Here is a 27,410-nt window from a genome sequence, read left to right on the forward strand (position 1 = left end):
ACTGTGTGTGTGTGTGTGTGTGTGAGAGAGAAAGATTGGTTAGGGAGGTGACTGGTGTGTGTGTGACAGAAAGTGTGTACGGTATGTGTGTGTGAGACAGACAAGTCATGGACCCTAAGGAAGAGGAACGTCAGAACAGAGCTTCACCAGCCATTGCTGCTGCTTCTGGTGTGTGCTAAGGCCTACAAGGGAAAGGAGTAGGAGAGTTGCCAGTGAGGGTAAGTAAAGGTGGCTTTTTAAGTTTATCTTTCTTGATTGACTGCCATTTTAATTATTGGGTATTATGTGATGTGTCTGCTGTTTGAAATATTTTATTGGTGTTTAGGGAATTTTTAATAATTTTGTACGTTTTTAATGATCAGATATTATTCTATTTATCAGCTGTTTTATATTTATTATTCTAGTTTTAGAATTATTAGTTTATATTACTTGAGAAATGTATAAATAGAAATGTGGAGACAAAAACTGAATTGGAAACAGCAAGAAGCCAGACTGAGTGTATGCAGTGCAACAATGGGAAAACAAAATCATTAACTTGATGGTCACTTTATTCTGTATTTGGTGATGGTCTATCTGTGTTCTGCGTGTGTGACCCAGGTAAAAGTATTCTGCAAGCTTGTAGTTTCTGTGTAGGGATCTATAACAGCTTGGCTTGTTCTGGTTTTCCTCATAGGAGGTGTATTGGTGTTTAGGGCCTGGTTAAATATTTGTAATGTTGTCTTTTCATAGACAGGGTTGTTACTGTTTGAATGAGTTCCATAATGCAGATGTAACTTTTTGTGCATTAGTTTGTGTACATTATTGCAGATCCTGGGAGTCTATTAGGTGCTATATTTCTGTTTCCATTTCTTCAGTTTTGCACTGCATGCAGAGTAGCTTTTTTGAATCTCCATTCCAGTTTGTCTCCATATTTGTAATTTGCGGTCTTTCTGTACTTGGTGAAGGTCGATTCTATGTGTGTGACCGATGTGAAGTATTTTACTAGCATGTAGGCATTTGTATCAATATTATTTGTTGTGTTTTCTCAATAGGACATGTATTGGTGGTAAATTATTGTTTTTTCATAAGGAGGGCTATTGCACCTGGTAGGAGAGAGTGTTTATGTTGCTGTTACTGAGATGACACCAGAAATCTTTTTTGCATGGAAAATTGAAAGGGGAATGGCCTAGTTCTGTTCTGCACCCATTGTTGGGGGGTCAGGGTGGATCCCATAGATACAAAGTATATGTTTACATTTAGCCCCGTGACGGTCATGTGTTCAGTGTGTCACGCATGTGACAACTATCTATCAGGTGTGTCCCGACCGAAAAAAGGTTGAGAACCACTGGTGTAGACAAATGAGCATCAGTTGATGTGGCATTTAGAAGATAAGCGTGCAAACTGTTGTGAATGCCATTTTGTGAGCTTCTGCTATTCTGCATCCCGCAGGATGCTGGGGATGATATAGCAGAGTGGGAAATTTCCTTAATGTCTGTCCTATTAACTCCTGCATCAGTCAGAACTGACTTTCCCATGAATGCTGTGGGTACACTACTGGTCTGTACAGGACCTGCTAATCTGAGAAGCATAAAGTCTGGTACATGATACAGAAGGGCAATTGTGAGATGGTTCTTTCAGACTATGAATTCCTGGATAAATAGTCTGGACGAGCAGAAAGAAGGAAGTCCCATGGTAATAATTTTTTATTTGAAAACTGCCGGTCTTGCTGTGGTACTTGAACAGGAATAACCCATAGGGGCCTGACTGCTCTAGGGGTTAATACAATAGGAATGGATGGTAAGAATATTCCCAGTCGGCAGTAGCACTAAAGAATCTTCCGCTGGTTGTCTATAGCATAATAAGATCATTCCTGGATACAGGACAGCAGCACTCATTTAGGAATACTTCTGTCATCAGTATCCTGCTTTGGTTTCTGTTCAGTTTCTCAGTGCCTATTATTTGTCTCTTACTGAGTGTCCTCTTGCTATCTTGGTGTTTAAGCTGCTGGAAAGTTTGTGGAGTCTGTTTGAAGCTGTTTGTTTCATTTTTGCTAAGGATTCGAGGGTCCCTTCTATTAGTCCAGTACCAGGTATAATTGGTCTGCCAGGTTTTCTTTTTTTTTTTTACCTATTATCAGACACAAGCCTTTTGAAATTGTAAAATATTACTGTTTCTGTCACCTCTGTCAACTCACCTCCCCAACCCCTATCCTTTTACTAAGTGTAATGGATCATGCAGACAATCTCATAACCAGATGACTTTGTACTATTTAAACCCAGTATAACTGTGTTGTTTCCTCACTGACCTGATGAAGGGAGCATAGCTTTGAAAGCTTGTCACAGCTGTACTGACAGTCCAGTAAAAAGATAAGAGTTTGTTCGTTGACTCTTTATTTCTACATATTTGTTAAGGTGAGATATTATGACTGTACCGGTATTTGAAAATTGTGCAAATGATCAGTAGCTAAAGTTGAAGCCCTTTCATACCCTTTTGTGTGTGGATACTTCTTGGAAAACAATAGTGTAGTTGTAAAAATAAATCACTCCAGAGGATATCAAAATTAAATGAAATTCTTTAACTTCATGGCATTCTTCATCTCTTATCAATGTACCATGTGAGCAGGGATGTAAGAAGTGCAATAATGACATATTTGATTGAAGTACTGCTATAAGAGGAGTTCTACATAGAATTATATATACATTCTTTTTATTTTCCACATTTGCAGGTAGTGGTTCAATTCGAGAGTTCTTTCGCATTATGAAGAGACAGTTCACAGAAAAAGAATGGAAGGCAATCAAGTGTGCAGGCAGTGAATGGTCTCAGTTGGATATGTTTTACAGGCATTGGGTAAGCCGTTGTTTTCTTCAAAATTCTTGTCTTACAGTAGGTCCAGCTGCGTGAAAACTGAGTTAAGTCTCGGGAGCTTACACTAGTCATACAGGAATGATAGATATCTAAAACTAATCAATTACAAATCCTTAACGTCTGTTCTACCTTTTAAAATCAGATCGCATTATTGAACATCTTCTGTCAGTGATTGCATTTTTTTTTTCAAAAGCAATGTTTGATGGCTTGATGGTAAATAGCTTTTGTTTGTATCATACCTCTTCTCTTATTTATTTTATTTTTAAATCATTTATGACCCCCAATATCTTGAATTCTAGGTGGGATACAATAATAAGTCCTAAAATTATGATACTCGCATACAAGCAGCAGACCTTATATTAACCCTAACTTTCCACTTTCCAAATTCAAAGTAAACATAGAAACATGATGGCAGGAAAAGACCATATGGCCCATCTAGTCTGCCCATCCGTCCAATTTATCTAGCCCTTACAATTCCCATCACTCCATCTAAGGACTTCTACAGTTCTCATGCTCCCTGATATCAACCGGTTGCTTTGTAGTCAGCTGCCAAACGCCAATACGAGTCTTGGTGCTTTTAAATGTCCTTAACTGTTATTACACAACTCTCTCTCCACAAATCATTGGGAAGCATATTCCAGGATGTAGGACCAGTCACCACAAATGTTTTCTCTCTAGTCTTACATAAATACGTCAGCCTTACCGCTGGATTTCTAATAAATGTTTTCCCTGCGATCTTAAAAAGCATGGAGGACTGTAAATTATCAATGCTGAGCCAAGGCTATAAGGTACTTTCTCATTTAGGCCTGTATTCACCATTCTGCGAAAACGGGAGGCGGGGGGGCAGGCCTGCAAATGCCGGCAGCCATCGCACCACTGCGGTGTTATTGCTGCCGGCTTTCTCACCCAATAGCGCCAAAGGTTGTGAAAGGTTGTGCTATTGGGCGCGCTACTGGCGACGATAACGGTGCTTACCTTATCGCCGCCAGCGAAGACATCGTAGTGTCCACCTCTTCACCGCCCCGACTCAACCCCAACTTTTCACGTGCGATAGCCGCTTATCGCTATGCGATACCAATAGAAAATGACCCCCTTAGTGTCATATATATAAGCATAAGAATCTTGAATTTGATATGTCACTTTACTGAAAGCCAATGCAAATCGCACAAAATGGGTGTTACATGATTGCTTCGATTAGGCTTCTGCATTTTGGACAGGTTGCAGAGCTAAGCTGATGTATATTTATTTAATTTATTTATTTATTTGAGTTTTTTCTATACCGGCATTCGCGATGGGGATTGCATCATGCCGGTTTACAATTAACAAGATGTGACAAAGGAAAATAATAATAACATTAACAGGTGCTTAAAAGAAAAAAACATAGCAGTTACAATAAAACAGGGACGATATACAACTTGGAACGTTGAAGCGGCGATAGTAGTTAACAGAGAGAAAAGAGACCTTTTATATGGAATTAAAATATATTTGATTGAGAAAAGAGACCTTTTATATGGAATTAAAATAATCAATACTTGAGATCTGTCTGCAACACAGTGTGAAAATCCTCTAATTTCAAGTGAGCTTTCAACTTACATAATAACCATAGCTTATAAAACATGCTGTTTACAACAGCCTTTTCTTGAGGCCACAAAGATACTATAGAATCAAAAATAGCGCCTACATTTCTCATCTGCATTGAAATCGAAATTGTCCATAACCCCATCTGAAAAGAGGGAGCAAGGTCAACACTGACAAGTTTCGCTAAGACCAATAATTAGTTTTCACCTACATTTAGCGCACGTTTATTCGCTGCCACCCGAGATAGTGCCTCTGAAATGGTAGTGGTCACCAGGGTCAAGAACTAAATGTCGTACTTATATAAGCTAAATCTACAAGTAGACTATAAAAAGTTTTTAAATTGATATTTAAAAACATTCCAATGTATTTTGCTGATGTATCAATCCAGTGATATTTTTTTTACTTTTTAATATCGTGTGTACAAATGTCAAACTGATTATCCTGGTAACAGATGCCCTTTAGTTTTTTTTCAGAGCAGGTAATGATGGTATAGTTTTCCTCTACACAGTTTTCCTCTACCAACCTTATTCTAAATGAGCCACTTCTGTACTCTGTTCTGATGTAGTAGAATAGCTACGTAAATCTGGTCCTTGAATTCAGGCACTTTTCGAGATGTCCACATGAAAGTTCAACCGTTGTGCATCCACAATTCAGATTAAATTGTGTATTGTAGTTATTCTGAAAGCCAGACCACTTCTTGCGTACTCAATGTTGAAACTTAGAACATAGATAGCTAAAGTGAAAAATTCTGATAGATTTATTTTTCAGTCTTCTGTTAGCTTAAAATGCATAGTAAGGAGAAGGCAAATCCCTCTATCACCAAAAAGAGAAACAAAGAAACCTACTTCATCTTTAGTCAGTTTTGCAGTAATGAAAAATGTAGTTCCTTTGCACCAGAAGTACAAAAAATAAGTCCTCTGCAAGATCCCAGAGTCATGGATTAATATGTCCAGTATAATTGAATCACTCCTTAGTTATCTCTTCTCTAAGGAAAAGAACCTTAATTTGCACAGTCTTTCAACATGCTCTCCATTGTATTAACTTGGAAAACGTTTTTTAAAAACGCCGCCAACAAATGAATATCTTTTCCTTTTGGAGTATGTTTGCCTAAAATTGCACATATGCTCCGAATGTGGTCTGACAAAAGATCAGTGTAGTGGAAAAGTGGCATCTTTGTATTTTTTTGCTTGCATTCCATATTGCATGCTAACCCATAATCAGCATTGACTTTTAAGGCTTGACTAATGGTACAAGGATTGTTTGAAAAATACTACTCTTGTGCAGGCCGACACAGTAAAAATTGCGGGTCCCGACGCGCACAGGCCACACTCCTGTGTGCGCGATTCAAAAAAAAAATTATTCAAATTAGGGCCCGTGGTAAAAAGAGGCGCTAGGGACACTAGTGCGTCCCTAGCGCCTCTTTTTGGACAAGAGCGGCTGTCAGCGGGTTTGACAGCTGACGCTCAATTTTGCCGGCGTTGGTTCTCAAACCCGCTGACAGCCATGGGTTTGGAAACCGGACGCTGGCATAATTCAAGCTGTGGGCCGATTTAAAAATTTTTTTCTTTTTTTTTTTTTTTTATTCTTTTTAACTTTTGGGACCTCCGACTTAATATCGCCATGATATTAAGTTGGAGGGTGTACAGAAAAGTAGTTTTTACTGCTTCTCTGTAGATTTTCCCGGTGCTGAGAGAAATTAACGCCTACCTTTGGGTAGGCGCTAATTTCTGAAAGTAAAATGTGCGGCTTGGCTGCGCATTTTACTTTCTGTATCGCGTGGGAATAACTAATAGGGCCATCAACATGCATTTGCATGTTGCGGGCACTATTAGTTTCGGGGGGGGAGGGAGGGGTGTTTGGACGCGCATTTTCAGTGCGCTGTTACCCGGTATTGAATAAGGGGTAAAGCTAGCGCGTTGAAAACATACGTCCAAACATGGGTTGACAGTGCGCACCACCGGAGCGCACTGTACTGTATTGGCCTGTTTGGTAGTTAGGTCCCTAAATTGGCCCTGTTGAAAATTTACTATAATTAAATTAAATTGTCTCTTTTTTTTCTCCTGTAGTGGGTGACCACAGGGAAACAAAAAGGGCATTAAGGCAGGGAAAACAAGTTAGGTACTTAGAACTTATTTTCAGCTCTAAGCACCTAGCTTAGAACCATAAATCTAGGCAAATAAATAGCTGCCTAAATTTAGGAACCTAGAGGCCGATATTCTCCTAGAACAAGCAAGGATGGTAGTCCTCACCCACATGGCTGACATCATCAGATAGAGCCTGGCCCAGAAAACGTCTGTCAAAATTTCTATAACTTTGACTAGGCACACTGAGCATGCCCAGCATGCCACTATCTACATGTCCACATGGGGTCCCTCTTCAGTCTCTTCTTTTCCATGGAGCTGTTGCCTCACAGTTTTTTTGGAGCTCTGCTCTTTAGTGTCTTTTCTCGGTACTTCATCGATACTTTCATCGGTATTTTTCTGCGCTGGGTCCCCCTTCTCCCGTCTGTGCTTCAGGGCAGTGTGGTAAGTTTTGTACCTTTTTGTGCGGTCGATTTCTGACTGTGCCGTGCTCGGTGTCCGCCGGTCATAATCGCTCTCCGGCTCATTTTCATGGCATCGTCGGGTTTTCACCAATGTCCACAGTGTCTGCGGATCATGTCCATCATGAATCAGCATGACGTTTGCATTCTTTGTTTGGGGGCATCGATTGACACCTGGGTGTGTCGTCTTTGTGACCAAATGACCCCCAAGGCTCGTTGGGCTTGTCTTGATAAAATGGAAAAACTCTTTGGTTCAAAGAAATCTGACCCTTTGAATCCAGCGTCGAGCACCTCTACTACCAAAGACCGTGGGGAACTGATGGAACTACTTCCCTTGGTGCCCACTCCCCTTTCGGCGCCCTCTCGTGAGCGTGGTTCAGGAGATAAGCATTCTCTAGCATCATCGCACTCAAGGACCTCAGGATTATCTCCATCTTCAGCGCCATGCTGCCCCCAAAGCAACCCCGTGGAGAGGAGGCATCGACTTCCATCGCATCCAGGAGTCCTGGGTGTTCCACACAGACATCGGTACCGGGTACTGAGCCTCCCTGCCTCATCCTGCTCCTCCTCCTTCTCCTTCCGTCCTTGGTTCAGCAGACTTTCAGGAGGAGCTGGAGTGCAGGGTACAAGAAGCGGTGCTCTGAGCCCTTCAGGGCATCGAGCCACCAGCTCCAACGGTGCCCCAGCGTCCAAGCCTTCCCCTACAATGCTGGCACCGCTGCTAGGGAGACTCGACGTCTTCTTGGTGTTCTGCCCACCACTGGCGCCCAGGGGTCTGTCGATGCCCCAGCAGCTGCAGAGTCCTCCTCCATCCAGAGTCATCCCCATTGTGGGTTCCTCGGAGGAGGACAATGCCTCCCATCCAGGAGCAACATTGATGCTGGCGCCACGTGCATTCTTGCCCGCTCTGGTTCCCAGTGCCTTCAAGGCCATCGGTGCCCCCAGTTCCATCAGTGCCGTTGGTACCTTTTGTTCCGAGACTGGGGGTCTCAGGCAGGGACCCTCCTTGGGGACCCCAGTGAACTTCAGTGAGGAGGAAACCTCGTATGATTCCTGGGGAAGATGATATCTCTGAATCTTCCTCACAGGACTTTGGAAACATCCCCTCGGATCCAGCTCCTCTGGATGAGAGGCATAGATCCTCGCCGGAGGATCTGGGCTTTGCGGGCTTTGTGCAGGCTATGGCTGAGTCTATCCTCTTCCAGCTTCTGACAGAGGAGGATGTTAGTCACAAAATGCTGGAGGTTCACCAGTTCATAGATGCCCCAAAGGAGTTGCTCGCTATCCCCATCCATAATATTTTCAAGGATTTACTTCTCAGGGTATAGGAGCACCAAGTCTCTATACCACCAGTGAACGATAAGGCATACGCACTTCACCTCATCCAGCTGGCCTTAGGTTTTGAGAGGTGCCAGCTACCACACCAGTCAGTGGTGATGGAGTCGGCTCCTGTACCCATGCTTCGGCACCTCTGGGGCAGGAACACCGGGCTGCAGATGCCCTGGGTAGGAAGATGTATAAGGGCTCAATGTTGATCGCTCACTTCGCGTCCTACCAACTTTATATGACCCAGTACACTTGCAACCTCTGGATGCAGGTCTTGGAGGTACCTGAACACCTTGAATACTGTGTACAATTCTGGTCGCTGCATCTTAAAAAAGATATCGTTGCGATGGAGAGGGAACAGAGAAGTGCGACCAAAATGATAAGGGGAATGGAACAGCTCCCCTAGACTAAAGAGGTTAGGACTTTTCAGCTTGGAGAAGAGATGGCTGAGGAGGGTATATGAAAGAGGTGTTTAAAATCATGAGAGGTCTAGAACAGGTAGATGTGAATCGGTTATTTACTCTTTCAGATAATAGAAAGACTAGGGGGCACTTCATGAAGTTAGCATGAGGCACATTTAAAACTAATCAGAGAAAGTTCTTTTTCACTCAAAGTACAATTAAATTCTGGAATTTGTTGCAGGAGGATGTGGTTAGTATAGTTAGTGTAGCTGTGTTTAAAAAAGGACTGGATAAGTTCTTGGAGGAGAAGTCCATTACCTGCTATTAATTAAGTTGACTTAGATAATAACCACCACAATTGCTAGCAACAGTAACATGGAATAGACTTAGTTTTTGGGAACTTGCCAGGTTCTTATGGCCTGGATTGCCACTGTTGGAAACAGGATGCTGGGCTTGATGGACCCTTGGTCTGACCCAGTATGTTATGTTCTTATGTTCCTCAGCAGCAGCATGAAGCCCTCCTCGCCGTTACCAATAGGGCCTCGAGTGCAGCAAACATGACGTGTGTTCCAGCTATGATGCTTTCGAGACTGCAACTTGGGTAGTGGTGGCGGGCATTGGGGCCCACAGATTGGCATGGCTCTGAGCATCGGACCTCTATCCAGAGGTCAAAGACAAACTCGCTGACCTGCCCTGTTCTGGGGAGAATTTGTTTGTGGACAAGGTGAGGGATGCGGTGGCTCAGCTGAAGGACCACCATGAGACCCTTCAGCATCTCTCTTCCAGCACTTCAGACTCTTCCATCGGTCTGGAGTTCTCACATCAGAGCAGCAGAAGATAATTTTATCGCCAGAGGAAATATTATCCTCCAGCCCTGCGTACCCTCTTGCCGTGAGGGAATTCTAGGGGCCGTTCTCGACAGGAGCGGTCCCCCAGACCTCCACAGCTGGCTCCCCAGCAAAGCCCTGCTATGGGGTTTTGACTGGCCCCGAGGGAGCATAAGCCCAATACCCATACCCTTGGCCTTGCTGCCTCTGGTGGGAGGGCAGCTACAGTCCTTCCAGGACCAATGTCCACAGATCACCTTGGACCACTGGGTCTTGTCCATCATCCTTTGAGGGTATCTGTTGAATTTCCTGAGTGTCCCAGAGGACTCCCCCCCCCCCCCCCCCCCCCCGTTCGTTGTGGGGCCAGACCCCACATCAGGACGTTCTTTGGACAGAGCTCTCCTCCCTGTTAATGGTGGAAGCGATAGAACCCGTTCTGCAAGATCAACAAGGACGGGATTTCTACTCCAAATATTTCCTGATTCCAAAGAAAACAGGGGGGTTTATGCCCCATCTTGGACCTGAGGGCCTTGAACAAATATCTACGAAGAGAAAAGTTCAAGATGGTCTCGCTGGGCACTCTGATTCCCATCCTGAAAAGAGGGGACTGGCTTTGCTTCCTTGACCAAAACGACGCGTATGCCGACATAGGAATCTCCCAGAGTCACAGGAGGTATCTAGGATTCCTGGTCAGCAGCAGTCACTTCCAGTACAAGGTGTTGCCGTTCGGCCTGGCCTCGGCCCTAGGAATCATCACCAAGTGCTTGGCAGCCGTGGGGGCACACCTTCGTCGTCTAGGTGTTCAAGTCTTCCCCTACTTGGACAACTGACTAGTCAAGACGGCCACGCGTGAAGGGATGCTTCATTCCCTCAACTTGATCATACGACTGCTGGAACCCCTTGGGTTTGTTATCAACTACCCGAACATAAGAACATAAGAAATTGCCATGCTGGGTCAGACCAAGGGTCCATCAAGCATCCTGTTTCCAACAGAGGCCAAACCAGGCCACAAGAACCTGGCAATTATCCGAACACTAAGAAGATTCCATGCTACTGATGCAATTAATAGCAGTGGCTATTCCCTAAGTAAACTTGATTAATAGCTGTTAATGGACTTCTCCTCCAATAACTTATCCAAACCTTTATTGAACCCAGCTACACTAACTGCACTAACCACATCCTCTGGCAACAAATTCCAGAGCTTTATTGTGCATTGAGTGAAAACGAATTTTCTCCGATTAGTCTTAAATGTGCTACTTGCTAACTTCATGGAATGCCCCCTGGTCCTTCTATTATTCGAAAGTGTAAATAACCGAGTCACATCACCTCGTTCAAGATCTCTCATGATCTTAAAGACCTCTATCATATCCCCCCTCAGCCGTCTCTTCTCCAAGCTGAACAGCCTTAATCTCTTCAGCCTTTCCTCATAGGGGAGCTGTTCCATCCCTTTTATCATTTTGGTTGCCCTTCTCTGTACCTTCTCCATCACAACTATATCTTTTTTGAGATGCGGCGACCAGAATTGGACACAGTATTCAAGGTGTGGTCTCACCATGGAGCGATGTAGAGGCATTATGACATTTTCCGTTTTATTAACCATTCCCTTCCTAATAATTCCTAGCATTCTGTTTGCTTTTTTGACTGCTGCAGCACACTGAGCCAACGATTTTGAAGTAGTATCCACTATTATGCCTAGATCTTTTTCCTGGGTGGTAGCTCCTAATATGGAACCTAACATTGTGTAACTACAGCAAGGGTTATTTTTCCCTATATGCAACACCTTGCACTTGTTCACATTAAATTTCATCTGCCATTTGGATGCTCAATCTTCCAGTTTTGCAAGGTCCTCCTGTAATGTATCACTGTCTGCTTGTGAATTAACTACTCTGAATAATTTTGTATCATCTGCAAATTTGATAACCTCACACGTCGTATTCCTTTCCAGATCATTTATATATATATTGAAAAGCATCGGTCCAAGAACAGATCCCTGAGGCACTCCACTGTTTACCCTTTTCCACTGAAAAATTGACATTTAATCCTACTCTCTGTTTCCTGTCTTTTAACCAGTTTGTAATCTACGAAACGACATTGCCTCCTATTCCATGACTTTTTAGTTTTCGTAGAAGCCTCTCATGTGGGACTTTGTCAAACGCCTTCTGAAAATCCAAATACACTACATCTACCGGTTCACCTTTATCCACATGTTTATTAACCCCCTTCAAAAAAATGAAGCAGATTTGTTAGGCAAGACTTCCCTTGGGTAAATCCATGTTGACTGTGTTCCATTAAATCATGTCTTTCTATATGCACTACGATTTTGATCTTGAGAATAGTTTCCACTATTTTTCCTGGCACTGAAGTTAGGCTCACTGGTCTATAGTTACCCGAATCGCCCCGGAGCCTTTTTTAAATATTGGGGTTACATTGGCCACCCTCCAGTCTTCAGGTACAATGGATGATTTTAATGATAGGTTACAAATTTTAACTAATAGATCAGAAATTTCATTTTTTAGTTCTTTCAGTACCCTAGGATGCATACCATCTGGTCCAGGTGATTTGCTACTCTTTAGTTTGTCAATCTGGCCTACTACATCTTCCAGGTTCACAGTGATTTCGTTCAGTTTGTCTGACTCATCACCCCTGAAAACCATCTCCGGAACTGGTATGTCCCCAACATCCTCATTAGTAAACACGGAAGCAAAGAATTCATTTAGTCTTTCTGCAATGGCCTTATCTTCCCTAAGAGCTCCTTTAACCCCTCGGTCATCTAATGGTCCAACCGACTCCCTCACAGGTTTCTTGCTTTTGATATATTTAAAAAAGTTTTTATTATGAATTTTTGCCTCTATGGCCAACTTCATTTCAAATTCTCTCTTTGCCTGTCTTATCGCCTGTTTTACACTTAACCTACACTTATTTATTTATTTATTTTTAATTTTTATATACCGATGTTCCTGTAAAGAATACATATCGCACCGGTTTAACATCTTGTTCTGTCGACTCAATTGAACTTCATCGGGGCCCGCCTGGATACGACCCAAGGCCGGGCTTTCCTTCCTTACGACTGAGCACTTGCTCTACCGTCTCAGGCGAGACTGATCTGCTGCAGCCAACAGGTGCTGGCTCGCCTTATGCTTCGGTTGTTGGGTCACATGGTTGCATCTGTCCATGCCATCCTCTTGGCCTGCTTCCACATGTGGAGAGCCCAATGGACTCTGCGGTCACAGTGGTGCCAGACCTCCCAGGACCTCAGTGTGCAGGTGCGCATTACGCCTCCCCTCCAGGTCTCCCTGTCCTGGTGGAATATTCTCCCCAACCTGGAGCAGGAGGGTTCCCTTTCACACCCCTCCAGGCCAGGTTGTGCTCACTACGGATGCTTCCACTCTGGGCTGGGGGAGGGCATGTGAATGGCCTCTGCATACAAAGTCGCTGGTCAGCCCAGGAGGCTTCATGCCAGATCAACTTCCTGGAACTTCGGGTGATCAGGTGTGTGCTCTGGGCTTTCCGGGATCACCTATCCGGTCGAACGGTCCTAGTCCAGACCGACAATTAGGTAGTGAAGATTACATCAACAAGCAGAGAGGTACTGGATCACTGTCCAGATTTGGTCCTGGGCCCAGTCCCAGGGAATTCTGCTCCGGGTGGTGTACTTAGCGGGGTCAGAGAATGTGGTAGCAGATCGCCTGAACCAAGTGTTCCACCCCTACGAGTGGTCCCTGGACCAGGCAGTGGCGAATCACCTTTTCCACCTCTGGGGGTAACCAGACATAGATCTCTTCACCTCCCCCTACAACAACAAATTAAACAACTTCTGCTCCCTTCATTGGACAACCGGGAGACCAGCCTCAGATGCCTTTGCCCTTCATTGGGGCAAAGGCATCCGCTGGTGTTGAAAACCCTCCTGAAGCTCTGGCAGGGCAGAAGGACCATGATTCTTGTGGCCCAATTATTGCAGAGACAGGCTTGATTCCCAATTCCTTCAGGACCTCTCCATCAGGGAACCATGTCAGGGTGGTGCTATGCACCCACCCTGAGATCCTGCCCAAGGTGGTGACTGATTTTCATCTCAACCAGTCAATTGTCCTGCCAACCTTTTTCCCCAGGCTGTATTCTCACCATGGTGGGCAGGCTCTACGCAGCCTAGACTGCAGAAAAGCCTTGACTTTCTATATAGAGAGAATAGCAGGCCACTAACAGTCCACGCAGCTCTTTGTCTTCTTTGATGATGACAGATTGGAAGTTGTGGTCACCAAGTTTACGTTATCCAACTGGCTGGTGGATTGTATTTCCTTCTGCTGTGCGCAGGTGGGCCCTCAGCTTGGAGGCCATGTGAAGGCTCATTCTGTCCGTGCCATGGTAGCCCATCTGCATGTGGTTCCCGTGGCCGACATTTGCAAGGCTACGAGGTGGAGTTCTCTCCACACTTTCGCGGCCCATTACTGTTTGGATAGAGATAGCCGTAGGGACCTCAACTTTGTCAAGCTGTCCTGTGGAACTCTTTCAATAAGAAACAATCCAACTCTTCCTGCCTTGAGCCCACTTTTTTCGGGGCAGGCTTCTCCCTAGGTTTTCCACACCACCGTAGTTGTTACGCTCGTTAGCGCTAGGTTCGGTGGCTGTGGGTTTATATTAGTTTGGGAGCAGCCTGTGGTTTGGTATTCACCCATGTGTGAGGACTACCTTCCTGCTTGTCCCAGGAGAAAGCAGAGTTGCTTACCTGTAACAGGTATTCTCCTAGGACAGCAGGATGTTAGGAAGCTTGCCCGCCACCCTACGGAGTTGAGTTTCTACTGTGTTTATTTTATTTTTTCCTAATTCTATGTTACGAGACTGAAGGGGGACCCGATGTGGATAGTGGCATGCTGGGTATCCTCAGTGTGCCTAGTCAAAGTTCAGTTAGCTGAGGATATTCAGCAGCACCCCTGTGCTGCTGAATATCGCTGCAAAATTACCCGGATAAGTTTATCTGCCTGATTTAAGTAGCCATATATATATATATATATATATATATATATATATATATATATATATATATATAATTTTGCAGCGATATTCAGCAGCACAGGGGTGCTGCTGAATATCCTCAGCTAACTGCCCTAAAGTTATCTGGCTATGTTAGCCGGATAAAACTGAAAATCACCGTTTATCTGACTAGTTTAGTCAAATAGCCAGCAGCTGAATATGGATCCCCTAAGTTTTAGGGTCTTAAATTTCGGTGAATTTTCAGCTGAAAATGTAGGAAAGTTTGACTGAAAATAGGTGCCTAAATTTAAGAACTCAGCTTGTTTTGGAATATCGGCATCTAAATGTTTAAGTAGTATATAAAATCTTACTGCTTCATTATTTAATTGTCTAATATTTGCTGGTGTGAGCTAGGGACCCGCTCAAGTTAAACTGTGGCCAGCATCCACATTCTCCTTTCCTGCTGTACTGCCTGGCTTTCCACAATAGGGTAGGCTGAGCCCTTGTTGGCCAGCTTGGGGAGCACACGGGCACATTCAGAGGATGTTCTTCCGGATATGTATCATTTAAACAGTTAACCGTTTAAATTTCAGTAGTTTAAATGTTTAACTGTTAAATGATATTTATATTCTTAATTCTAAGTATACTAGTTAAGGATGAAACATTTAAAGGGTATTATTTCCAGGTTTCTTTTCTTTACAAGTTTTAAGTGGTTCTGCTAGTGAAAGGTAAATCTTTTAAGAACAAATGATGTACAACTTTAATTTCACTTTACTGACAAAACATGAATTATTAATTTTAGGGCATAAAACTTTAATGAAGTTGTATTTGCTGGTCTGAACTACATGTGAAAATGCAGTTCAGTTTTATAAATAATAAATACATTTATTAACAAATGTTAACGTAAACTTCAGTCTCCATCTGCACTCAACATAATTTAAATATGGCTCTTTTTTATTTCTAGGCATTAAAGGAAAGCTTTATAAAAGCCATAGGAGTTGGAGTAGGCTTTAACCTACAAAGGATTGAATTTAACGCATCACCTGTACAGCTGGAGGTAGGAAAGGTATACAAGGAGACCAGTATGCTGTTGGATGGAGATGAAGAGGAGGGATGGAGTTTTGAAGTAAGGAATTCATAAACCGTTGCCTCATTTGCAAAGATTTACTAGATTTATACCACTGAAGTGTAGGTCTTTTGCTTTAGCAATGTGTGCATTCTGTACAGGAGGTAGGCAGAAAAGTAACAGGGAGAAAAAATATTATTAAACCATATAAAATGCAGGTGGTATGGGGAAGGGAAGAGGTCATGTGGGTTGCTTTAGATGCCATCTCTATATCTGGTGATGTACAGACTACACTCTGAGTACTTATGTGCCAAAGAAAATTGAAATTTATGTGCTAAAATATCAAAATTATGCAAAAGTAATGACTATAATTTTTTTTCTCAGAGGACAAGCAGGATGGTAGTCCTAACACATGACTTCATCAGATGGAGCCTGATGTGGAAGATTTATGTCAAATTTTCTAGAAACTTTGACTAGGCACACTGAACATGCCCAGTGAGTCCCATACCACACGTCCAGGCGGGATCCCTCTTCAGTCTCTCTCTTATTTTCCGCGGAGCTGTGAACCTCGCAGGTTGATTGAGCTCTAAAAAACTTGGTTTTTACATTGTGGAAAACTTTCAGATTCATCTCCAGGTCCCTCTTGGTGCTTCCCCATAAGTCAGGGTTTTTGGCGTTCAGGTAAGTTTCTTTTTGCAGTTGGTTCCCCGTGGTGGTGGCAGTGCCTTGGTGCCCGCCACCATAGTCTGTTCTTTCCCTTTTATTTCGCCCACATGGCCACATCTGGTTTTTGCTGATGCCCCCAGTACCCAAAAACCATATCGATCACCGATCCTCATGATGTTTGATCCTCTGCCTGGGGGCATCGCATGATGTCCGTGGTTGCTGCTAATGCACCCATATGATCCCGAAGGGACGTCTTCGACTTGACAAGATGGATCAGCTCTTCGGGTCGAAGTCTGAGCCATTGGTATTGGCGGCATCTGCATTGAAGGACCTCGGAGCTCCACTGATGGACACCATGCCATCAGCATTGGCGGGACCGTTGTTTCCGTCGAGGTCACCGCTGTCAGTCTCCTCCAGTCTGAGGAAGGACCGGCGAAACATTGAGGGAAGCCTAAGAAGCATCGGTACAAGTCCCTGTCGGTGCACGGTTCCGGGCATGGGGATGTTCCGACTTTTGCCACGGTGCCCCCAAAGCGACCCCATGGTGAGGAGCGCCCATCCTACATCGATGCCCGGGCTCCACAGCAGTCTCCACCGGTCGTGGAGTCAGTTGCTGATCCCCCTCAAGGGTCTGAGAAAGATCTGGCCACCCCTCCTTTACCCCAGTCGGTGTTGTCATTGGCAATATTCGAGGAGGAGCTGGAACATCGAATCTAGTTGGAGTTGGAGCGGGCGCTGCAGGTCTTCAGGCCCTTGGCACCGATGGCACCAGAGCCGGTGCCGCCTGTCCTCGTGCCAGTTCTAGACAAGCTCAATGTGCTTATCGGTGCATTATTGACCCAGCTGGCATTGGTTCCTGGGATGGCACCATGTCCAGCAGGGCACCAAGGCCTTCCCCTACCTATATAGTGGTCATTGCCAGTTCCTTCGAGGAAGCTCCACCGAGGCTGGTGGGGACACCGAGGTCTATAGTCCCCCATCCAATTCCATTGGTGCTTGCACCTTTGGATGTAGACCGAGCACCTAAGGCCCCATCCCCTGTGGCATTCAATGAAGATTAGGGGCCCTATGACCCCTGGGGGGATGATAAAACAAAGTCCTCCTCTGAGGACTCAGATGGTTTCCTGTCAGACCCTTCTTCTCTGCCTGAGGACCTAACTTTTGCAGGTTTTATGATGTTGATGGCAGAAGCTATCCCATTCCAGCTTTTATTTATTTATTTTATTTATTTATTTATTGTTTTTGTTATACCGAGTTTCATGATAGGCATCACATCAACCCGGTTTACAAATAACAAGGAGTGTAAAGCATAACGTAACGTAAAAAAACAATATTTTCAATAAGAACCTTGAACTTTAAATACAGTGAATCAGAAAAAGGGAGAGGGAAAGTTACAAAAAACAAGGAAAATAAACTTGAGATGGAAGGGGAGAAATTGAACAGCACAATATTTACATTTCAGCCTATTGATACATTAGAATAGCAGGTGAAAAAATAAGACTATAAAATGGTACATAGGTTTTAACTGAAGAGCATGCCAGGCACAAAATGCTTGAAATCCTTCAGTTCGCTGGTCCTTCCTCAGACTGGAGCCTCCTAAGGAGATCGTGGCGGTCTTGGTACACGAAATCCTTAAGGATTGCTGCTGAAGATTTGGGAACATCCCCTCACAGTGCCTCCTGTTAATAAGAAGGCAGATGGGGTTTACCTTGTCCAGCAGGCTGATGGATTCGATAAGCGTCAGCTGGCTCTCCAATCTGTGGTGGACGAATTCAGACTTGAGAGCCAAGCGCTCTTGGACTCATTCCTCTGCGCCCCCGGGGAAGGACCACAGAGCAATGGACACCTGGGAGGAAAGTGTTCCAAAGCGCCACGCTTATTGCCCGCATTGCTGCCTACCAGCTCTATATGAGCCAATACTCGCGGGATATCTGGAAGCAGGTGCAGGAGGTGGCTGAGCAGCTGCCTCAACAACAGCAAGACACCGTCATATCGCTGGTACACAAGGGTCTGGAATGAGGGAAACACGAGGTCCATGCGACCTACGATGTTTTCGAGACTGCATCGAGGGTCTCGGCAACAGGAATCGGCACCTGCAGAATGGCATGGCTGTGGGCCTTGGATCTCCAATCAGAGGTACAGAAAAGATTTGCTTACATACCATGTACTGGAGAGAATCTCTTCAGAGATAGAGTGAGAGATGCTGTGGCCTAACTCTGGAACCATCATGAAACCCTCCAACAACGCTCTGCCAGTACTCGGGACCCGTCCTCCTCCTCTAGGGGGCCAGAGCTCAGGAAGTACTAACCTCCTCCTCAATTCCGACCACACTATCAGAGCTCTTGTGGCCGTCCCAGGCAGCTTGATCTCCCAAGACCCATCCAGCTCCTCAGTCAACTTTAGGGACTGAGTTTTGACCGAGCCATAGGGAGTGTTAGACAGTTGCTCTTACCCAGGATGTTGGACCCTCTGGTTGGAAGCAGGCTATGGTTCTTTGTGAACCAGTGGCCCAGTTTAACCTCGGACCAGTGGGTTCTATCTATGGTCCCCCAGGGGTACCAATTAAATCTATGGGTGTCCTGCAATTTGTCCTCCATGCCCGTTTTGGGGGCTGATAGGAAATCAGGAAGTACTACAAATGGAGCTCTCATCCTTCTTAATGGCCAGAGCGGTCGAGCCTGTACTACAAGGGCAAAGAGGGATGGGATTCTACTCCAGGTACTTCCTGATTCCAAAGAGAACAGGAGGACTCAGTCTCATCCTAGACCTGAGGGCCTTGAACAAGTTTCTAAAAGAAGAAAAGTTAAAGATGGTTTCTCTGGGCACCTTGATCCCCTTTTGCAAAAAAGGATGCATATACCCATATTGAGATCCTCCCCGGTCACAGGAAGTATCTACGATTTGTGGTGGGAAAACAGCACTTCCAGTACCAGGTGTTGCCATATGGTATGTCAACAAGCAGAGAGGCATAAGTTCATACCTCCTGTGACAGGAAGCAATTCAGATGTGGTTGTGGGCCCTGTCTCATGGGATGGTGCTCAGGGCCATGTTTCTGATTGGGATGGAGAACGTGGCGGACAGACTGAGTCCAGCCTTCAGACTCCATGAATGGTCGCAGGACCAGGAGGTAGCGAATCGGATATTCTGCCTCTGGGGAAGGCCAGACATAGATCTGTTTCCGTCCCCCTGCAAAAGGAAGGTACCTTGGTTCTGCTCCCTGTCCATGTCAGATGGCAAACCAGCCTCAGATACCCTGGCCCGTCACTGGGGCAAGGATCTTCTGTACGCATATCCTCCGATTCCCTTAGTGGTGTAGATTCTCTTGAAGCTTCGCGAGGACAAAGGAACTATGATCCTTTTAGCCCTTCATTGGCCAAGACAGGTCTGGTTTCCACTCCTACAGGCGTTGTCCATCCAGAAAATGATCAGTCTTGGGACTTCCCCAGATCTCATCACGCAAGATCAGGGCAGATTGCGGCATCCCAACCTCCAGGCTCTGTCGCTCACAGGCTGGATGTTGAGAGGTTAATTCTGCAGCCCCTTGATCTTTCTGAGACTTACCCATTTTATACTAAGTTTTATCATGACAGGGTGGTCTTGCATATACACCCTAAATTTCTGCCGAAGGTGGTGATGGATTTCCATCTTAACCAGTCAATCATCCTGCCAATTTTCTTTCCCAGGCCCTATTCGCTCCAAGGCGAATGAGCACTGCACAGTTTGGAGTGCAAGTGAGCCTTAGCCTTCTATCTGGAGTGGACAGAATTCCATAGATAGTCCACCCAACTTTTTGTTTCTTTTGATAAGTGTAGGTTGGGGGTTGCTGTTGCCAAACAGACACTATCCAGTTGGCTTGCAGATTGCATCTTCTTCTGTTATGCCCAGGCGTGATTGTATCTTGGGGGTCATGTCAAGGCTCATTCTGTCAGAGCCATGGCAGCGTCGGTGGCCCACTTGCGAGCAGTTCCTGTGGAGATCTGCAAGCTTGCGACATGGAGTTCTCGCCACACATTCACATCCCATCATTATCTGGATAGGGATGGCCGACATGACAGTAGGTTCGGCCAGTCTGTCCTCTGGAACCTGATTGAGGTGTAGAACCCATCTCTCCCAGCCTGGGGCTCATTGTTGGGTTCAGGCTGTCTCCCCCTCCCCCTCTGTTACCAATAGCACCGGTGGTGTTGTGCCCGTTGGCATCTGGTTAGGTGTTTGTCGGTCCCCTTTTGTGTTGGGGAGCAGCCTGTAGCTAGGGATTCACCCATGTATGAGGACTATTATTCTGCTTGTCCTCGGAGAAAACAGAGTTGCTTACTTGTAACAGGAGTTCTCAGAGGACAGCAGGATGTTAGCCATCACGAAACCCACCTGCCACCCCGCGTAATTCTTTGTTACAAAACTGAAGAGGGACTCTGTTTAGACACATGGTATGGGGCATGCTGGGCATGCTCAATGTGCCTAGTCAAATTTTCTAGAAGTTTTTCCGCATTGGGCTGCATCTGATGATGTCACCCATTTGTAAGGACTAACATCCTGCTGTCTTCTGAGAACACTTGTTACAGGTAAGCAATCCTGCTTTATACATTATATTAAATAGAACAGTATTTGAACATTCTTAGAAATATATGAAGAAACTGTACCTCATTAGAATAATATAATAATCCTCATATCATCCCAGTGAACAAAGAATACTTCTGGGATGCCTCAGGCTTCTTTCTCCTTGCTCGCCTCACATGAGCACACACAAAAGAGAAACACACACACATACCCACATACAGCCAATGCAGACATTCAACATAGGGCTATGACACCAGCAATGTAACTCGAGAATAAATTAATTTTGTGTTGCAGTGAGTGAAAGCTTTGTAGCAATTTAATTTTAAATAGAATAGAATAAACATTTTTGTCTAAACTCTGTGTCTAGAATTCTGTATTTCTCCACAGCCACCCCTCTCTCACTGCTGGCCTCCAACACCAGCCTTCTACCTCTCCCCTTCTGCCCCTAAGATGGCTGTGTTCCCCCCCCCCCCCCCACCTCACCTGAAAAACCTGGCTGCTATCTTTCAGGGCCCTCTTCCCCCTTCCTGATCATGTCACCTTTTTTCTTCAGCATCCCCCTGATCTTTCTCTCCCTGCATCCTCTTGACTCCTCTGTTCCACATTCCTTTGAGCTTCTTTCTCTGCACCCTCTGCCCTATAACCCCTTGACTCTTCCTCTCTCCAGCATTCCCCGACTGCCCATCTTTCTTTCTGGCTAAAATTTATCAGCTGCAAAGGGCAGGAAATTGAAAACTTTGAGTTTCTCCATTTAAGGCCCAGACTTAACTGAACAAACGCCTTTGAATATGGACTTCATTGTAATTGACAACCCATCCATTTTCCTCCAGAAATTCAAAGGGAAAATAATCCTTGAAAAGCAGGTATACCTATTAAAGATCAACTAGATGCAGGCAGCAAAGCTGCCACTTTCAACCTCCTTTCTCCATCGGGCAGGGGAAGTAGAGACAAAGGAAAAGGAAATGTCCCTGTGAAACAGACAGAGTGCATGAATGCACACAAATACTATTAAGTGTCATCCACCTTCGCAGGCTATATAATTTTAGGTATTTCATCTCAACTTGCTTTGCCCAACCAAATTCAATTGCTCTTTTTCTGCTAGCATCCTTGGCTTCCAGAAAATAAGGGCACAAGAATAAGCTTGTTCCAGAGTATGAACTTGGATGGGGAAATCATACACCAGCTTTCCACAGATCCAAACTTTCTCAGCACAGCTGCCACATTTCATAAGAATGTTCTCAGAATGGTGTTCATAGAATGCTCTGAACAAACAAGAACACACTGTGCATAATCCATTGCAATAGCAAACCACAAGCAGTGAAAGTATGCATCTTATCAAATACTTCCAAATTCGTTAAGTCTCTCCTGCAGCTGGAGAAGGGAAGTCCCTACTGTCAAGATTGGTTTGGAGAACTAATGGAAAAAAAATATGATAACATAATAAATGATAGCATATAAGGACCAGTTTACCGGCCCAGTCTGCCCATAGTAACATAGGAGTAAATATTCAGCTGTTATCCGGCTGAGATTGTTACCCAGAAAAACACATCTGGCTAACTTAAAAGGTATATTCTAACTGGATAGCAGACTGCATTCAGCACTGCTACACATCAGCAGGCCTACAGATTACTGACTCTGTCAAAGCTTATCAGGTTAAATATATGGCCTCTTCCATTGTTTATCTCTGAGAAATACCTCTCTAATACATCTGCAAAGTTGTAACTTGGTCATCAGTTCATACCTTTACGTTCCGTTACTGTTGCGACAGTCTATTGAGGACTGACAGTAAATTCAAGCAGTTTTGCGTAACTTGCTGTCACAGTATTGTTCTCTCCCTGGTGGAGTCCAGGTTGCTTACTCAATATGCGCTCTACTGCAGCCCTCAGCTGTAGACTCCCCGCATGTTATGGCAAATTCAGCCTGCTTATCCATTGGAAAAAGCAAGTTTGCTTACTATATACAGTGTTTTCCGATGATAGCAGGATGAATTAGCCATGTTAAATACCTGCTCGCCTTTCTGGAGAGTCGACTATCTACCTTGGAGTAGCTCTGATATCAACTGAGGAAGCTCACAAGGCAACGTCCACGTGGGAATTCCTACACATGCTCAGTACAGCTACATACTCTGCTAGGAGAGATGAGTCCATTCAGTGCCATCCAGGTGACATTACTCGCGTGTCATGGCTAAATCCATCCTTCTATCTAGGGAAAACACCATTTAAGGTAAGCAAACTCGCTTTCTTGTTCATTTTTATTTATTTATTTATTTATTTATTTATTTATTTATTTATTAACTTTTATTTACTGACATTCGTGAAACACATCATGCCGGTTTACATAGAACTCAATTGGGAGATACAGTATAACAATATAACAATATAACAGTATGACATTGAAACAATAGGAAGTTACTAAAACGAGAAGCAACAATCAGAAAAACCAAAAGCAAAATACAACAAAATAAATAATGTTAAAGGAAAACGAGGAGTGTAGGTTTGAAAGGAGGGTAGGCAGGGGGGTAGGGCGAGGGGGGGGGGGGTAAGGGGTAGAAGGTAGGAAGGGTGGGAAAAGGGGGATAAGTAAGGGAAAAGAAGGTATAGATTGAGGAAAAAGGGGAGAGAAAAGGGAAAAAAGGAAGGGGGGAGAAAGGCTTGTTTGAAGAAATGAGGGGAGAGAAAGGCAGAAAAGAGGGGTACTATGTACAGATGATTAATGTACATGGAATCGCTTAACTAAGTAGGATTATGGAAAAGTTGAAGCAGGCGGTATTCAATGGGGTATTTTATATATTTTAAAAGTTGTCTTCATCCCTGGTTCTGTACCAGCGTACATGAGAGCATAAATTTCTATACCAATGCAAACTGTATAGAATGAAGCCTTTAGGGAAAAATATAGATTTAAGAAGTTGTTTTCAGGGATAAAATTGTCTCTTATACTACATCTTAAATAAAGCATGGTAATATCTATCTTGAGATTTTAACAGTAAAGAGATTTTTATCTAAAGTGAATACCAAAGGGGATTTAAATTGAAGTACTGAATTGCAAATATTAACTGCATATAAACATTTCAATCATAACTCTTCTTTGCCTTTATACTAATTATTTTATGAAAGAATGTTTAAATTCAAAGAAATTTTCTGTACAAACTGTCAAATTGGACTCCTTAAAGAGTGACTATGCTGCATAAATGCTTTTAAGTCTAAGGGATAGCCGGTGAAACATCGATATTTTTTCCTTTTTGAAATGTTAATTCATTTCTGAAGAGCAGTGAAATTCAGGAAGATATTCAGTTTTTCTGCGATTACTTTTCTGCTTTCATACTCTATATTAATGAAATTTTAAATTGTCAAAATACATGCATTTTTAGGTATCTGCAAAAGACTATATATGTGATGTGATGCCACTCTTGATAATGATTTATTTTTTTCATGTCATCTGGGTATGCAAAGAGACAAAGTTCTGTAAAAGGCTTACCTTGAGAACATTATAACTAATTGGAAGTCAGTGCATAGCAGCCTACCAAAATCTATTCTCAACAACACTGGGTTGAAATTTACAAAGATCAATGCAGTGTAATCTATCTACCAGCGTATGATGCTGGAGGGAAAAAGAGGGTGCTGGACTTGGACCAGGGATCTCTTCCCTAGCCCACTGAAATAGATAGGAGTAAGTGTAATAGAGGACAGGATGGGGCCTGGAGAAAAAAAGAATTTTTGGAGGTGCACAGGGGTAAACATTTCATGCTGTTTTTTAATGTCATTATTGGTGTGTGTGTGTGTGTGTGTGTGTTCCTCGAATTTCGTTTTGTTTAATGTTTATTTTGTTTTCTTTAGTTTACAAAATGAAATAAAAAAGAAAAAATCCCACCCCCAAAATCTCAATTAAAAAAAAAAAAGAAACAGGGCTTCCCAAGGCTGCTGCACCTAACCCTCCTACCTGGAAAAACGCTGGGGGCAGGATCCTCCCTGGCCTTCACTTACCCAGTCCGGGGGGGGGGGGGCTCAACAGATGAGGCCTAGGCACAGGCTGAAGCCTCAGCCTTGCGTAGGCCTAGGACATGGTAGGTTGCAGTAAACTTGGCCTAGGCCCTACATAAAGCCCAGGCTTCGAGGCCTGGTCCTAACACCTCGGCCTAAGCTGGATGCCAGGGTCTTCCCCTAGTCGCCAAGTCCCGATGCCGGGACCTTGGCCCAGGCTCAATGTCCACCGTACAACAAAATGGCACCCTCTGCTGAGGAGGGAGACGACAGAGTTAATTAACTCCGGTGTTTCCCCAGCAGATGCTGTCATTGTAAAGAAGGGGATGACACATCTGAAATCTGGGCTCTGGCCTCCAGGTTGGGCCAGGGTCTGGGCCAAGGCTGAAGTGTCTGGACCTTGCATCCAGGTTGGGCATTGGTCTGGGCTGAGGCCCAGGTATCAAAACCCGGTCTCTAGACTGGGCCCTGGTGTCGGGCCTGGCCTGGATCTTGGCCTAGGTCAAATCCCAGTTGTAGAGCAACTAGCCTTCAGGTCGGGCCCCAGCATCGGGCCTGAGCCAAGGCCCTGGCATCAAGACCCAGTCTCCAGGTTGGGCTGTGGCTTCAGGCCTGGGTCTGGTCCGAGGCCCAAGCAACAGGACCCAATCTCCGGACTGGGCTCTGGCTTCATGCTTGGGCCCAGGTCTTGGCCTAGGCAGAGGCCCAGGCATTGGGGCTTGGCTTCCGGATCAGGCCTAGGTCCGGGCCAAGAACCAGGCGTTGGGACCCGGCCTTCCGACCGGGCCCTGACATGGGGCCTGGGCTCAGGCCTTGGCCTAAGTTGAAGGCCAGGAGATCAAATCAGGTAAGTGGGGCAAAATGTTTAAGGCCTGGACCTTTGCTTGGGTCTCATTCTAAGCCCTGGCTTTGAGCCCTGTATTAGGCCAAGACTCCAGTGTAGTGCTCAGGCATAGGCCGAGGCACCTGCTTTGGGCCCAGGCCCAACGGGGTCTTTCTTTTTTTGATTGGAGCTGTCAAAACAAATCTTGAAAACCAACAAAATTTCATCGGATTTTCAATCGTTTCATTTTGAGAAGGAAATGAGACAAAATAGGAAATATTTCCTTTTTTGTTTCTCCTGAATGCACATCTCTAAGAAGTATTATCTGCTGCAAAAGTGCACCCATTTCCTCTGATTTGTATATTGGTGGGTACTGGCACAGCTGACTGATGGTGCGGGGCAGGATTAGCTGGAGAGACCTGTGACTGCTTGGAGTATATTCTTAAACAAAAATGATCTTATGTCGGACTATAAAAAAGAATAACTTTACGTTTAACTAATTTCCCCTAATTCACACCCCCCCCCCCCGTGGCACATCCACCCCTCTTCCTATCCCCTCTAATCCTTACCCACTCCGATCCCCTTTATCCGCTCATTTTCGAATATAATATGTATCCTGTTATACCCTTAATTCGCATATGTTAAGATACTACCTTTTGAATCTTGTTACCCGTTGTGATGGCTTCACCGAACGAAGGTATATAAAACTCGACCGATAAATAAATATAGAAGAATGGTTTTGTTAGGGACTTGGGGTGGCTGTCCCGGGATTAGGGAAGAAAGAGGAGGTATAAAAGCTACCAAAGATGGGAACTAGTTGCTGCGAGGGTGTTTACTACCCCCTACGGTATTGAAAATAGCTCGGTGCATTGGGGCTCATAGTGATGATAAAGTAGTGGTGAGGCAGGGTTGTGCTGCATCAGAAGCAATGGGAGAGCTTTTTGCCGACTCCTATGGCTCTGAAGAGAGGGACCAGTGATTTGGTTGGCCTCGGATACTCCCTCCCATGGCTTTGGGAAGAGAGAGCAGGCCTTTCGTGGCTCTCTCCCTCCTGCAGTGGCAGTACCCGAAGGGAAGGGGGAGAGGGTTGTTTTTTTTTAAAAAGGCTCTTTCCTGTCATGGCAGCATGAGAAGAACTTATGTCGCTGCAGGACTGAAGAGGAGGGCTGGTGAGAGCGTCTGGGGGGGTTTAGGGACACCTCTGCGCTAAAGTGGGATGCAGACTGGGTCCAGCAGTGACATCAGCACTGCCAGCCAAAAATTAAAATAAATAAAATAAGCAAAAGATAAGTAAAATAAATGGACACCTGTGAAAAGGTGTCCTGAGCCCCAGGCATTTCATTTCATTTATTAAAATGTATTAATCGCTTAACACAAAAGATTTGGCCTAAGCGATTTACAATAAAACGGACATAAAATTATATCATGTGCAAACAAAAATATTAACAGAAAAGAAAAAAAAAAGACATAATATACAGAAATCATCAGAACATATCATATCATGATATTACCATCAACAAATATTCAAAGCTCGCTTTAGGCACATTGTAGGAGGAAGCTTTTTCAAGCAAACCTGAATTTCTTTAGGTTTTTTTTGCATATGAACCTCATAAGGTAGAGAGTTCCAAGTGGAGGGAGCAGCTACAGAGAAAGCCGTTTCTCGTGTTGAGGAGAGATGGGCATGAAGTTTTAAAACCGCAATACAAAAAAATGACTGCACCGGCACAGAAGAGAAAAACTAAGATGTTTAAAATAAACGCACAGCAAGGTGGACACTTTGAGAAAAGCAACATTGGCTCTGAATAAACCCCCACCACCCAGATGTGTGCTGGATAAGTTCA

At 44.4% G+C, this 27,410-nt stretch overlaps 1 protein-coding gene across 2 annotated transcripts in view; it reads left to right on the forward strand.

Annotated features, from left to right (window-relative positions):
- AASDHPPT (aminoadipate-semialdehyde dehydrogenase-phosphopantetheinyl transferase) overlaps positions 1 to 27,410 on the forward strand; it is a 155,693-nt gene that overhangs the window by 117,130 nt on the left and 11,153 nt on the right. For both annotated transcript variants that reach the window (XM_029602440.1, XM_029602439.1), the window contains exons 3-4: positions 2,705 to 2,826; positions 15,448 to 15,609. In XM_029602440.1, coding sequence (XP_029458300.1) covers positions 2,705 to 2,826; positions 15,448 to 15,609 — 284 coding nt within the window. The remainder of the gene's footprint in view (positions 1 to 2,704; positions 2,827 to 15,447; positions 15,610 to 27,410) is intronic.

Source organism: Rhinatrema bivittatum, chromosome 5 (assembly GCF_901001135.1).
Source record: "Rhinatrema bivittatum chromosome 5, aRhiBiv1.1, whole genome shotgun sequence".
In the NCBI taxonomy this organism is placed as follows: Eukaryota; Metazoa; Chordata; class Amphibia; order Gymnophiona; family Rhinatrematidae; genus Rhinatrema; species Rhinatrema bivittatum.